Here is a 14,233-nt window from a genome sequence, read left to right on the forward strand (position 1 = left end):
CCGGGAGCCGCCCGGTGCGGGGGGGGGGACGGGACGGACGGACGGACACGGCCCCTTTGTCCCGGCTCCATCCGGGTCCCGCCGCCGGGGCCGGTCGCTACGGAAGTACCGGCGTGGGGGCGGGCACGGGCGTTGCTAAGGAAGTGCGTAAGAGGCGGGAGGGCGGGGCCATCCCACCGCTTCCGGTGCCGCGGGAGGAGGCGGCTGCGCGGCTCCATGGTGACGGCGCAGGTGAGTCCGGCCCGGGCCCCGCCGCCGCCCGCGCCCGAGCAGCCGGGGCGCTCACCCCGGGCCCGCCCGCCGGCACCCGCCGCCCCCGCCGCTCCCCCGCCGCCGCGCGGCTGTGGCAGCCCGGGGCACCCCGCGGTCGCTCCCGTTTGCGGGCGTGGGCAGGGCCTCGCCTGCGGGGGTGCGGGCCGGGGCAGCGAGCGAGCGAGGCGGCGGGCCCCGGCTGCCTGTGGCGAGGCCGCGGGCGGGCGGCCCCCCACCTTGGGGCGGGTGTCCCCCCCCCGTCGGGGCGGGTGTCCCCCCCCCGGCACGGCCCGCTGTCCCCGTCCCTCGAGCTGCGTGTCCGGGTGCCCCCGGGACCCCTTCCCTGCCGCAGCCGGTGGCCCAGCTGCGAGGGCGGCGGGCCACGCTCCGGTGAACCCGTAACCAGAAACGGAGCTCCCAGCTGGAGCGGGGGGCCCGCACCCGCCGCCTCCCCGGGGGACGGGGACACGCGTGGGGCGCCGGGCTGGAGCGGGTGGCGGGGGCGGCCCCAGGCGCTAAGTGGAATCAGGCCCCTGAAACCAGCAGGCGCGCTCCGGCCCCGGTGCCCTCCTCGGCCCGCGGCGCGGCCGGCAGGGAGGCGAGAGGAGAACGCCGGGCGAGGCGGTCGGTTTAGGAAGGAGGAGAAGACACAAGCAATTAAGGCAAGGCGTTATGAACCCAGAAAGATTTGAGAGATTTAAACTGCAAGAAAGCAATGGGACTTTTTTAAGTGGCACCGGGGGATGTGCGGAGCGCTGCTAGGGAAGGGCTTAGGCCACGTACCGTGAAAATCTTCCTGAGATCTTTAAACTTAAGCCAGGAAGCGGAGAGGCCTCGGGACTTCAGCCCGCCAGAGGCGGGCGGGATAGGTGATCCGTGCCCAGCGAGAGCGCGGCGTTCCTCGGGCCCGGGCGGCCGAGCTCTCGGGCCCTGGCTCCTGAAAGCTCCTAACGAGAAGCGGTTACCTTGGCTTACCCTCCGCTTGTGGCATTGCTTATTTTTTCAGGCACAACCTTATGTTAACTGAAAAAAAACAAAACCGCTTTGATTTCTGCCCGCTCTCCCCTCTCGGTCGTCCAGAGCACGTCTTCAAGTGCTTTCATCTCTACCTTGACCTTGACTCTTGGGGGCCTGGCCCAGGTCGCTTCAGGCTGAACGAATTTCCCGAACGAAGGCCCCTCCCTGTAGCAGAAGAGCGAGCGGCGCTGTGGCCTTCCCAGCTCTTCTGGCCAGCCCTGCCTGGCCACTCCGGGCCGCTCCAGCGTTGCCGGGGAGTTTCTGGGGAACAGAAACCCTGCTGAATAATTGCTTTTATTTTCCAGTTGCGCGCTTGGGTAGGTGTGAGAAGCATCATTTGTGATGCTTCTAGTAACCTTCACAGCAGCAGCTAAAGTAATTGGAGATGATTCGTGATAGGTTGTTGTGAAAATAGCCCAGATCAGGGATAAAATAATTTATCTGTGGCTATAAAAAGAGACTTGCAAGGGAAATGGGGAAAGGTGTGAAATGATTGCGAAGCTCACGTTGATGAGGTATACCCGGAGGAACTGCAAATACGCAACACAAGTTTTGGTCAGTGCGTGCCTCTGCCACAGCTGTCGCAGAGGGCACGTGCTGGGTATTTCCCTGCTGCCTCCCGGGTGAGCGTGGGGACGGCAAGGCGTGCTCCTGGGAAAAAGCAGCCGATGTGAAGGTTAACTTAATTCTGATCACTTAATGTTAGTCAGCATCGCTTACAAAGTGGCACTTCTCATCGAAATAGTGGTTTGGATGTTAATTACGTAAACTAAACCAAGGCTCTGCTTTTCAGAATTCATGTCTAATCTGCGTATTTGCCAACGTGAACATTCACCGTAATAACGCGGATAAACGAAGCATCGGTTGTTATGTGAACTTGTCTGAAAAAAACGTCTCTTGTGAACTTGAACTACAGGAATGTCTCGGGAAGGTATGGAAGGAGAAGCGTGCATTTGTGTATACAACTGCTCGTGCTGATTAGAGGGAGAGTTGCTTTTTACGCTTCTGCAAGACTTGTCCCCATTTCACATATTCCTTCTCTGTCGGTGTTCTAGAACACACGTTCCTTGGGGGTCAGACAGTAAGGTCTTTGTTTGGAGCTGTCAGTTAGGAGGGAAATGCTTTTATTCAGTAGCAATCCAAAATTCCGGTAGTAATTTGAATTCACTGTGCGGGTTGGAAAGTGCTTCTGGATGATCGTCCAGTTTGGTCAATTCAATACGCGTTCCTCGTCTTCCTCCTGGTAGCTACCACGCGCTTGCATGGGAATAGCGAGGCCAAGGAGTTTCCCCTCACAAAGCAAGGAAATTCCGAAGGCCGTACTGAAGTTTCCATACAATTCTTAAACTTGTTCATTTGTTACCCGTGTGTTGTTCTTTGTAGTGCAGATGGACAGTCTGGATTTTGGGCTAGAAATGTTCTGCTTCCTTTCTCAGCCCTCTAGCTCTGCTCCTGAAGTTCTCTGTCACCTTGTTTGAGAGGCTCGCCCGAGACATGCAATTACGGAGTAAATTAGACAAAATCCATGGGTTGCTGCAGATCCAGCTGGGAGTGGAACAGCGAGAACGTCCTGAGCAGGCCAGGCTGAACGCGTGCCAGCGCTACCTGGGCTTTCCAGCGCGTATTAGTTTTCCATTTAGTTCCAGTTGGCAGAAGGGTCTCGGAGCTCTTCCTGAAAGATATTTTTTTTAAAAAAAGCTTATTAGAAATCACACAGCATTCCACAAGCCGTGCCGTTTAGATCTTCCCTGTAAGGCTGTCCCTTTAGCAGTAATACAGCCTTTTTGTTCCGTTTTAAACGGCAGCTCGTTGTGCTGATGAGTGGGGGATGCGACAGCGTTTCTCCCTCTCCACCCAGAGTCACGAAGGACTCGGATCTGTGAGCTGGGTTCGTGCGACGCGAGTTTGGATTGATGCTGAATCTCGTAAACCTGATTCAGTCGGAGCACCAGAGCAGGAGCGAGGAGTGCGTTTCAGTGGGTTGGTGTGCTTGGGCAGAGCTGGCTTTTATGGGAAATCCCGGTAAAAGTATATGGCCAAAAGAAAAATACTAGCACAGATCCGTGTGAACAGTTGTGCTTGAAACATCTAAAGCGAGTACGGTTGTCTTCCGTTTCCCCGCCAAAACAGATGCGCGAGTTCTAGCTGAGGAGGGGGCTGACGCTGGCTTGCAGGATCCTTTCACAGAGGGCAATCGCGTTACAGAAAGAGGAGGGTGAGCTCGAAGGACTGAGTGCTTTATGAATTTTTTTATAAGAAGTGATATGGAAGGAGCTTAAACTCACCTGCAGAAGCCTGAGAAGGGCAAATCCTGGCAGGTGTCCGCTTCACACCCTGGCGTCCTCCGGTTGCTTGAGCATTAGACGAGGCGTAATGCAGATTACTCCACCTTTACAGCTTTCCCTTCTGCTCCCCGCTGAATGCAAGCGGGGAATGCTGCTCTGGTTCAAGTGTGCTGACGATACTCGCGTAAAAAATACAACCGCAAGATCAACATTGACCGGGACGTTTGGAAGCGGAACAGAAAGACGAGGAGTTCTGGGGCCGCGGGCGTGCCGAGAGCGGCCGCCCAGCGTCGCGGGGAGCGGCCGCGCTTCGCCTGGGTGCCCCGGGGCGAGCGCAGGCCCAGGAGTGACTTTGGATGCTGGGGTGCGAAGGGCCTGGGTTTGCAGGGCTGCAGCCGTGCCCTCGGCGGGGCACAGCCCAGCCCGGACAGGCGTCCCGCGGCAGCAGGCACCCTCGCCTCGCTGCAGGTAGGTGGTGGAAATATTCCTCTTCGCTGCCCGCTGGTCTCAGAGCCCACCTCACTGGGGTGATTCACTCCCCTTACTGGTTTGTTTCACCGTATTTGCAAGTGTTGGAAGGCTGTGCTACGTTTGGCTGCTTTAATGATTTCCTTTGTAGTGAGCTAGATTGCAAGACTGTGTGAAAACTTGCGTGTAACGATTATTTTGACTTGATTCTTGATAGAAAGGAAAGGCAACGTCCGTTTTCCCAAGGGTGGAAATGCAGAATGTTTGGGGGATGCGATGCCTGGAAACGGACAAACTATTTAATGATTTTCTCTTGAATCCTCGCAGCTGCTGCAGCCCAATTTCAGTTCTATTATTCTGTAAGGAGGCTTCTGGAAAGTGACTTTAAAAGTGTAATGCACAAGAGGAAAAAAGCACTTGGGCGGCATTCCAGGGAACTGCCGTCATTTAAGAAAACCCAGGCATAGGTTTTAATCCTTCTGTGGCAGGGTGGTGATGACCCATCCCACGTGAGGGGATTGTCATATAAATGTCTCAAAAATATGAGAAGGTTTTGTCAATACATAGGCGGCGTAAGAAAAGGCAACTCTGAAAATACTGCGTTTATCATTTACAGCCTCTCTTGAATTTACGTTTACGGCCTCTCTGGAAGGTAGGTGAAGCACTTAATCAGAGCACCTGACTGATTCCCTTTCAAGAGCCTGAGCAATAGGGAGAGAGCAAGCCTGTACTGGATTTTCAAAGTACGAGATTTAAAACCGAAAGCCTGACTGCAAAGGGAATCAGCGGCAAAGTATTATGTTATTTTTATAAGTAGTTTAAAAAGCTTTATGATTATTTTTAAGGGTCAAGAAAAGGATCTCTACCAACTGTAAAGGTGTGATTTGGTGAAGATTTTTTGCAGCGGATCTTGTGGAAATGATACCGTTTGATGGACAGGCTTTGGTACGATAGCGCTCTCTCAGCTCAGGCCTTTTTAAAGTTTTCATGTCGAACATTATTTTTATTCTTCAAAATCCCTCGCAACTTAATGAATGCAAAACGCTGCTCGAATAGATGAGTCGAATCTTTGGCTTTGTGAAAAATTGTCACCTGCAGAAAACTGCCGTCACATATTCCTCCTTTGTTCCTGTTTTAGGTTTCTAGCACGGGATCATCCATCGACCAGAACACGCCAGCCACGGACCTGCTGTCATGTCGAAGTTAAAGAGCTCTGAGTCTGTTAGGGTGGTGGTACGATGCCGGCCAATGAACAGCAAAGAGAAGACGGCGTCGTATGAAAAAGTTGTTAACGTGGATGTCAAGTTAGGGCAGGTCTCGGTGAAGAACCCGCGGGGAACATCTCATGAACTGCCTAAAACTTTCACCTTTGATGCTGTGTATGACTGGAATTCGAAACAGGTTGAACTCTACGATGAGACCTTCAGACCTCTCGTGGACTCCGTTCTGCAAGGGTTTAATGGGACGATCTTTGCGTATGGGCAGACTGGGACAGGGAAAACGTATACGATGGAAGGGGTGCGCGGTGATCCCGAAAAAAGAGGGGTCATCCCCAATTCATTCGATCACATCTTCACCCACATCTCTAGATCTCAAAATCAGCAATACCTAGTTAGAGCTTCTTATTTGGAAATATACCAAGAAGAAATCAGAGACTTGCTATCAAAGGATCAGTCCAAGCGGCTGGAGTTGAAGGAGAGACCAGACACAGGCGTTTATGTTAAGGATTTGTCCTCCTTTGTTACAAAAAGCGTCAAAGAGATAGAGCACGTCATGAATGTGGGAAACCAAAATCGCTCCGTGGGTGCCACCAACATGAATGAACACAGCTCTCGATCCCATGCCATTTTTGTGATCACTATCGAATGCAGCGAGTTAGGGCTTGATGGAGAGAATCACATCCGCGTTGGAAAACTCAACCTGGTAGACCTGGCAGGCAGTGAGCGGCAAGCTAAGACTGGAGCACAGGGGGAAAGGTTAAAGGAAGCTACCAAAATCAATCTCTCTCTTTCAGCATTAGGCAACGTTATCTCTGCCCTCGTAGATGGGAAAAGCACGCACATTCCATACCGGGACTCAAAGCTGACTAGGTTACTTCAAGACTCCTTAGGTGGCAATGCCAAAACTGTGATGGTGGCCAATATAGGCCCTGCCTCTTACAATGTAGAGGAGACTCTGACAACGCTGAGGTATGCCAATCGTGCCAAAAACATCAAGAACAAGCCACGAGTGAATGAGGATCCTAAGGATGCTCTGCTGCGGGAATTCCAGGAAGAGATTGCTCGACTCAAGGCACAGTTGGAAAAACGGTCTATTGGCAAAAGGAAGAGGAGGGAAAGGAGGAGAGATGGTGGGGAAGAGGAGGAGGACACTGAAGAGGGTGAGGATGAAGGCGATGACAAAGATGACTATTGGAGGGAGCAACAAGAAAAGCTGGAGATTGAGAAGAAAGCTATAGTTGAGGATCACAGCTTGGTAGCAGAAGAAAAGATGAGGCTGCTGAAAGAGAAGGAGAAGAAAATGGAGGACCTGAGGCGAGAGAAGGAAGCAACAGAAATGTTGAGTGCTAAAATCAAGGTAGAATTCTTCCTTGTCATACTTTTTGAAAGCAGTTTATTTAGGCTGTGGGGCGAATAGAGGGTTTCCCAATTTGGAAAGATATTTCACAAGAAGTTTCCAGGACAGCGATTTGTGTTTAGATTGGAAGATTCTAAAATAAACTGTTTGTAGACAGAAGTTGACATTTCCACCATTAATTACGTATTTCAATATTCATGAGTTGTTTCATTGTTCTTACGTGCTGCTCTTGTAGGATCTTAAGCAATCAGCACAACGAAATATGATGATACATCTTTTCACAAGCCGTAGCACAAACCCCCACTTCGTTCTGTCACAGATCCTTAACACGTTTTTTACAGGAGAGCACGCGTCTTGGTTCTCCGGCTTTGCCACACATTGCAGCGATGCGTAATTCTGAGCAAGTTACTGCTTCATTAATCCCACAGTTCTATAGGAATTTTAAGAAATAGTCGTTCTTGTAGCAGCTGACTTGAAAGAGAACGTTAAATACGGGAGCTGCCCTGAAGAAGTTGCATCCGTATGAGAGAAAGTTACGTTCTGTGGTCACTGAGAGAAACTTAGGACCTTGGTTTTTCCTTTCAGGCCATGGAAAGCAAGCTTCTGGTGGGAGGGAAAAACATTGTGGATCACACAAATGAACAGCAGAAAATCCTGGAACAGAAACGACAGGAAATTGCAGAACAGGTACAAGGAAGAACGTTTGTTATTTTGTATAAAAAGCCTGGCTGCCGAACTTTTATAAAGCATTGTATCAGGAGAAACTGTAAGAAAATTTCCCGAGGGCTGACCCTAAAATTGGTTTGATGGCAATCGTTAATCTCAAAAGATTTGTCATTGTATGAAATATGTAAAGAAGGCTTATAATAGCTTTTTTCCAGCTTTTCATGTTAAAGATTTATGTCCTATCTTGATTGGAGCCGTCTGTAAGTGAAGAAATGATGGGAAGACTTCAGAGAGTGGCAGTTCAGCCGTGAGCTCAAGGGAGGGATGTTTGCTATGTGCTAAAAGTTTATTTTCTGTTATGCATTTTCTGTTGGTGATTCTTTAAGTGCAATGGCTAGTACAAATTGATAGAAAGGAACAAAAGAATCTAAACGTGACATTTGATTCCTGTAAGTGAGGCTTGAGCACTTATTCACACTACCTGATTTTAGTAGCTAAATAAAGGCAGAGAAGAGTTAATGCTCCTGGTATGTTTAAGGCCAGAGATGGGAAGAACGAGAAGCTAAAGCAAAAGCCCTGGAACCCAGGAAAGTAAAAACATCCTGAGCGTTGGTTTCATGTACGTTAGCCTGGAGGTGGCAATGTAGTTTATTAATATCTATTTATATTAATAATTAATATTGCGTGTCACCTTCTTCAGAAACGTCGGGAGCGGGAGATCCAGCAACAGATGGAAAGTCGGGACGAGGAGACACTAGAGCTGAAGGAGACCTATAGTTCTCTCCAGCAAGAGGTGGACATAAAGACCAAAAAACTCAAAAAGGTAAAAAGAAAATTATTCCAGGTCTAGCGGGTTGGGAATAAAATCAACCTGTGTGTGAAAGCGACGGGAACGTTGGCAAGTTCTGACTTTGGCTCCTGTTGTCTGCTCCAGTTATTCTCCAAGCTGCAGGCTGTGAAGGCAGAGATCCATGATCTCCAGGAAGAGCACATCAAGGAGCGCCAGGAACTGGAACAGACCCAGAATGAACTTACCAGGGAACTAAAGCTAAAGTAAGCCCCATCGCTTCATCGCCTGCTATTAGCTGTAACAGAGGTGGTTTCTGTGGGTGGGGAGCGGAGGGACCGCACTGCACGTGCTTGTGGAACAAGATTTAAACACGAGAAAACGAAAACTTTCCTCCTTTTCCAGGGCTGTATTAAGTCAGTGGGAGAGGAGCGGTGGAGAAGGTCATCTGCTAATTTTGTTTCTTCTGTGTTTCCCATTTTTGTGGTGGCATGTAGGCACCTGATTATTGAAAATTTTATTCCCTTGGAAGAAAAGAATAAGATCATGAACAGATCATTCTTTGACGAAGAGGAAGACCAGTGGAAACTGCACCCCATAACCCGTCTGGAGTGAGTGTACTGCTAATCTTTTCTTGGGATGGAATTGTAGGTCACAGAAAACCCTCTCGTTGTCAAGAACAAGGTACCCCAAAAGAGGGATTGAACTGGGGATTTAAACTGGCCCTCCAGAGTCGGTAGCTTCTTGCTGCACAATAAAATAAAAAATGTTATTCCTCTTAGTAGGCTGAATAAAGCGGGGATGTACAGTTAGGAAAATTCTTGGAAGATTAGGATTTTTCTTCTACATAAGCCCAATAATTATATGTAAAATATATGTAATAGTGCATTCACCATTAAAATAGCAGTAAATCCCTGTCATATTTCTTTCCTGGTTTAGACAGGAAAGCTTGCATAATTATTGAGAGCTCTGGCTAGATCCTGACTCTCTGCACAGAAAGTTCTCTACAGCATATTTAGAAAGTTGGGTGCAGCTGAGTGCATCTGTGGTCTGCACAGGAAACAGCTGTAGAAATCCCCGCCTTGTGCGGGGAACAGATGACCCAGGGTAACTCTCTTCTTCTTGTCTCTGACTGTAGAGAGCTGTTCCTGCAGATGCAGCCTAGGTAGTTTCTGCTCTCTTGGAATATATTTCTGTGTGGAATTCGCAGATGTTTCAGGTCATAAACTCCGAGAGGGGTCTTTGTTTTGGGTGTCTAATAGACTGAGTATCCATTTTTCTCTAGTAACCAGCAGATGATGAAAAGACCGGTATCTGCTGTAGGATACAAAAGGCCACTGAGCCAACACGCCAGGACGTCCATGATGATTCGTCCAGAGGCTCGGTACAGGGTAAGCCCAGAGGTGGTTCCAACCTTCCTGTCTTCGCCCTCCTGGTCGGGGGAACGTGAAGTTCAGAGGATTGTTAGTTCTTCTCTGGGATGTAAATTTTTAATTTTACATATACAAAGTACTTCAGAATAAACTTCTGGAGGGAAAAGAAACAATTCGTATGAAAAAGTGCAGACTTTGATTCTGCTTTTACTGTCTCAGGCAGAGAACATCGTGTTACTGGAACTTGACATGCCCAGCCGAACAACGAGAGACTACGAAGGTCCAGCCATTGCTCCCAAAGTTCAGGCGGCTCTAGAAGCAGCTCTGCAGGATGAGGATGAGATACAGGTGGACGCTTCAACCTTTGAGAGCACTTCAAATAAAAAATCAAAACCCAGGTGAGTTGGACTTTTAGTTAGCAGACTAGCCAACAGCAGAGGTACGAGTACAGTTGCTCTTTGTCGGCACTTCTTGTCAGTGAAGTGAAGGCGAGCTTAGCTGTAACGCAGAGGGAGAGAAAGGAACGTAGGACAGAGGTGAAAGCTGAGACTGACTAGAGAATAAATCCAGTAAAAAAAAATCAGCTTTTGGGAGATGAATTTTGGTGAGTAACAGGTGACATTGTTGGGGCTTTTTGTTTATTTTTTCGTTTTTACTTCTTCAGGCCTAAAACTGGAAGGAAATCAGGGGGATCCTCTTCAGCAGGCACCCATAGTTCTCAGCTCTACCCACAGTCCCGAGGGCTGGTTCCAAAGTAAAACCAGCAGTTCCTCTCCGGGGCGCGAACAGCCTTTGCCTTCTGAGAGCAGAGACGAGTAAAAACCTGCAGAGAGAACTCCCGGCCAGGCTCCAGCCCCTTTCCCCTGGAGGTGGCCTCTTTGCTGTTTAACTGACTTGCGCCAGTCCAGGTGCACTGAGCCACAGGAAGATACGTGCTTGCAATTCAGCATTTGGCCTCTGTGGGAAACAGATTTTAGTTAGGAAATCAGAAATGCATGAGGTACGTTAAAGTGTGTTAGAAGCAATGGGAAGCATGGGGATCACCTCGCAGCACCACCGTCTCTCCTTCTGCACTAGCCCTTTTGCTGCACTGGGCTTTTTCGCTGTTGGGCAATAAGAAGACAGAGTTAAAAGTCATCTCAACAGAACCACCGCTCCAGAGCTCCGTAGTGAGAACCAAATGGGGTTAAAAAGCAGAGGATCTGTTCAAACTTGAGTAGGTGCATAGTGTTTCCTCTTCCTGCTTGAAAGACCGGCATCATCATGTGGGGTTAAGAAGCTGGTCTGAGCAGGCAGGACGGCAGCGGTCAGCCGGTAACCCCCAGCAGAGAGCTGTGCCTCCCTTTAGAGCTGTAGGACAAAAAAGGGGTCTTGAAAGCAACTTTGCGCTCTCTAGAAAGGAAGCGATAGAAACTGAAGTCCTTTCCTTGTTTACAGGCCTAAGTAAGAGCTTCTCTAAACTGACCTCCTTCAGACCTCACCCCTACCAACAGGAACCACCTTGTCAAAGAGCACATCTGCACGCCAGTGCCAGCTCCACCGCTTTCTTCCTCTCTCTTGCCTCCATCTTTACCCCTGGCATCTCAAACCAGTGTCCATACTAAGACTTTAAACCGTGGGGTGGCGTACGGCCGTTTTCTCACATCTCCCACCGTTGACGGGACGTGTAGCATCGGCTCAGCGCCACCTTCCCGGCAGGCTCTCCCCGGTAAGCTGGGCGGAGGGTAGAGCACCGTAATGCGGGGCTGCCTTTGAGGGCACTCCTCTTGCGAGTGTGGTCCCTTCCCTTGGTGTCTGAGGAGGTTCAGCGTTCGGTACCTTTTGTGCCTCGCCTGTTCCACGTTGGAAGCTTTCCCTTTGCGCCTCCCAGCCCATGCAGAGCCCGCCGGGAGTGAAAGCACATGGCACTGGGCCCGGGTAGTGGAATCTGGTATGAATTCCAGGGGTTTTACTTTGAAAACAAGGGAGGACGAACCCCTGCTTTTGACCGTCTCCTTGCAAAGCTGCCCTATGACTGAAGCAGGCTCCTGTGGCAGGGTGGAGGGAGGTGGAACTGCCACGCTAAGGACAGAGTAAGGTGTCCCTGTCTAGTGTCTCACGGCTCATTCGTCCAGTTTAGTTCACTGTATATTGAGCCTTGGGGTGTCACTTTTTCTGGGTGCTGTTGGCTGTCATCCTCTGAACGGTTTTACCTGTTTCCCTCACTGATGACTGACATGTGTGGGTGTCTGAGGACTTGCCTGGTTTTAGAAACGCTCTGCTGCGTGGACTCTGCCTTGGGTGCTTGTTTGGTGTCCGCTGAGTGACTTCACCCAGGCTGGAGAGCTCCGTTCTGCTGACCCCCGTGAGCAGAAGGAACCGAACACTCAGCACAGCTCACCTCTGCATCTTGCGGGCACGGTGCCTCGGTGAGCCTGCTGCCCAGGTGGGCCCGGCTAAACGCGAGCTCGGCGGCTTTCCTTCATGGAGTGCTTTTCTGGACCACAAGATTAATATATATATACACATATATGCATATATATATATATATATATTAGTTTTGGGGGAGGAAAGAGGAGTTTGCTTATAATTGAGAGAGCAGGCATCTGACAAATTTCTTTCAACCTGAACGTGGAAACCTGGCATAATCTCCCTTTTGATAAAGCACTGTTTATGTGCAGAGAGCCTTTTAATTGGCTCTTGCCGCATAATATAACGTCACCTTCTCTTCCCTCTCCCCCCTCTTTCTCTCTAGCACATAATCTTCTGTACTCTGCCATTTTAAAAGGTGATTCTATGGTGTAAGTGCTCAGAGAATTGGAATGAAACAAGGGGGGTCTAAAACCTGAAATAGCAACAAAACACGTAACGGCATATATGTGCGTAGCGATGTACACGTATGTTTTATGTGAATACGCATACACAGACGCCGCTGTGTCTGCACATGCGCACGCCTCCTCGGCCGCTGCTGTTCCGTAGGGAATTCTGTCTGAAACTCTATGCTGGGCGCTCCCCTTGTGGCAGGACTGGTACAGTGGAAATGGCAGCGCAAACCCCAACTGTTCTCGTTGTAGTGTCGATAAGCTAGCTGGTTAATATGTCCGAAAGGCTCTGCTTTTCATTCTGTAGAAATTCATTAGCAAGGTGAAAGAAATTCAGTAGGGTGGAAAAAGCATAAAACTGCGTATTTAGTCATTGTATTTAAATTGGAGCTGTGGTTGGAGATTCGGTTAGTGTACTCGGGGGCAATCTCAGATTGTTACAGAAGCTTTTAGATTCTCGTTCCGATGGACTTACCCTCGACCAGATACTCAGTGGCACTGATATTGAGATACAATACATTTGTCTTAAGCTGTACAAAAGTACTGAGCTCTGGGTTGAAGTTTTTAAGAAACATTCCTGCCGAGTTTGCCCCTCTCCGGGCGTTATCTGAACCATCCGGGCTTCCCGCAGGTTAACGGCCAAAGCCAGGAAACCCAGCCGACTCCTGGAAGAGGCCTTGGACAGCGTGCGCCGTCATAGTTTCTTCATAGGAATGCTTAACATCCTTCTCGTCTTTGCTCTGATCTGTATAACGGGGTCTTTTTTTAAAAAGCGAGATGCAGCAGAAGTCGGCCCTTGGCTCTGGGAGCAAGCACCGCCTGACGCTGCAGCATAGGAACTAAAGCACTTTCTGAAAATCCTTAACATAGGTCTAGCGCCTTTTTAAAAATATTTGCATGCTGCTTGAATCTTCTGAAACACATACCTCCGTCACAGCATCTCGGGCTCCGCTGATGCGTTATACAGATCAGATCAGACTTGTTCAGTGGGTTTTTTTAGGTGTAGCAAGTCTGCCTTCACTGAACACAGAGTGCTCACCGAGCTTCAGCGAGGCACCCGCAAACCTGGACCCGTCCTCTCTCCTGTCTGTGGCGGTTAACGTGCTGCAGGCTTCAGACGGTTCGGCGCGGCGCCTGCGGGTCTGTTTCTGCCGTGTTAAAACACAAATTGGAAAAGAGAACCTGCGAAAGCCGTACGCGGGTGTGGAGACGGCACCGAAAGGAGACCACTGGTCCTGTCTGCGCTGCGCCCTGCAGCGGCGGGTCTCGCTCTCGGTGGTCCGGGCGCTTTTACCTCCTTCGGCCCCCCTTCTTTTCCAAACGACGTGCCCAGGGTCTCCCCGCGGGCCCGGCTGCCGTGGGAGAGCTCCCGGCCCCTCCAGATCCGCTGGTCTCCACCTGCTCCTCGGCCACCTGTAGGCAGAGAACCTGCCGAGAGTGCTGTCCATAGTTTTACAGCTTGTATTTATTTGTATCATCTCTTTTGTCTAGGAATGTAAAGTGATCCTAAGATACAACGTGTAATAAAGTCAATAAGATTTATTGCATCTATCAAAACGTGCCCGGTTTTCATTCTTAAATTGTAAAGGGGGGGGGGGGGGGGGCGTTGGGGTCATATTTTACAAAGCCTTGTGGTATTTTTCTTCAGGAAAAAAAAGGCTCCGGGCCAACGCCGCGATTATTTGGCGGTACAACGCCAGCCGGCAGAGCTGCCCAGCGCCGCGCTGGGGCTGCGGGGGGGCAGCGGGGGCGGCGGCGGCCCAGCTCCGGGCGGGGGGGGAGCGCCCTGCGGGCACAGCCCGGCGCGCCGACAGCCGCAGCCCTCGGCCCAGGACGCGGGCGGTGCCGCTCCTCCCGCCGCCGCCCGGGGGGAGGCGGGGGCGCGGCGGCCCTGAGGCGGGGGCGCGGGCAGCGGCCGCTCCCGGCAGGCGGCGCGGCGGGGCGGGGCGGGGCGGGGCGGGGCCCGCAGCTCCCGGCAGCCCTCGCGGTTTTGTTTTCCTTCAAACG

At 50.6% G+C, this 14,233-nt stretch overlaps 1 protein-coding gene across 8 annotated transcripts; it reads left to right on the plus strand.

Annotated features, from left to right (window-relative positions):
• Positions 1-156: 156 nt before the first annotated feature.
• KIF3B (kinesin family member 3B) lies at positions 157-13,782 on the plus strand. Of its 8 annotated transcripts, none has more exons than XR_015702987.1 (11): positions 173-231; positions 2,063-2,200; positions 5,161-6,599; positions 7,185-7,286; positions 7,966-8,088; positions 8,200-8,318; positions 8,550-8,663; positions 9,338-9,443; positions 9,645-9,823; positions 10,090-10,425; positions 10,863-13,782. XR_015702987.1 is itself a non-coding variant. In XM_087750003.1 (11 exons), exons 4-11 carry the CDS (start codon positions 5,217-5,219, stop codon positions 10,181-10,183), a joined length of 2,220 nt encoding a protein of 739 aa, XP_087606129.1. In that variant the 5' UTR covers positions 173-231; positions 2,063-2,200; positions 3,667-4,022; positions 5,161-5,216; the 3' UTR covers positions 10,184-13,782. The 8 variants fall into 8 exon arrangements, 6 of the variants coding, with proteins under 6 accessions (XP_087606126.1, XP_087606129.1, XP_087606124.1 ...); XM_087750003.1 differs by adding an exon at positions 3,667-4,022 and having other exon boundaries at positions 10,090-13,782; XM_087749998.1 differs by having other exon boundaries at positions 10,090-13,782.
• Positions 13,783-14,233: the final 451 nt, after the last annotated feature.

The sequence above is a fragment of the Nipponia nippon genome, unplaced genomic scaffold (assembly GCF_047370975.1).
Source record: "Nipponia nippon isolate SJK-2023a ecotype South Korea unplaced genomic scaffold, ASM4737097v1 scaffold_13, whole genome shotgun sequence".
NCBI lineage: Eukaryota > Metazoa > Chordata > Aves > Pelecaniformes > Threskiornithidae > Nipponia > Nipponia nippon.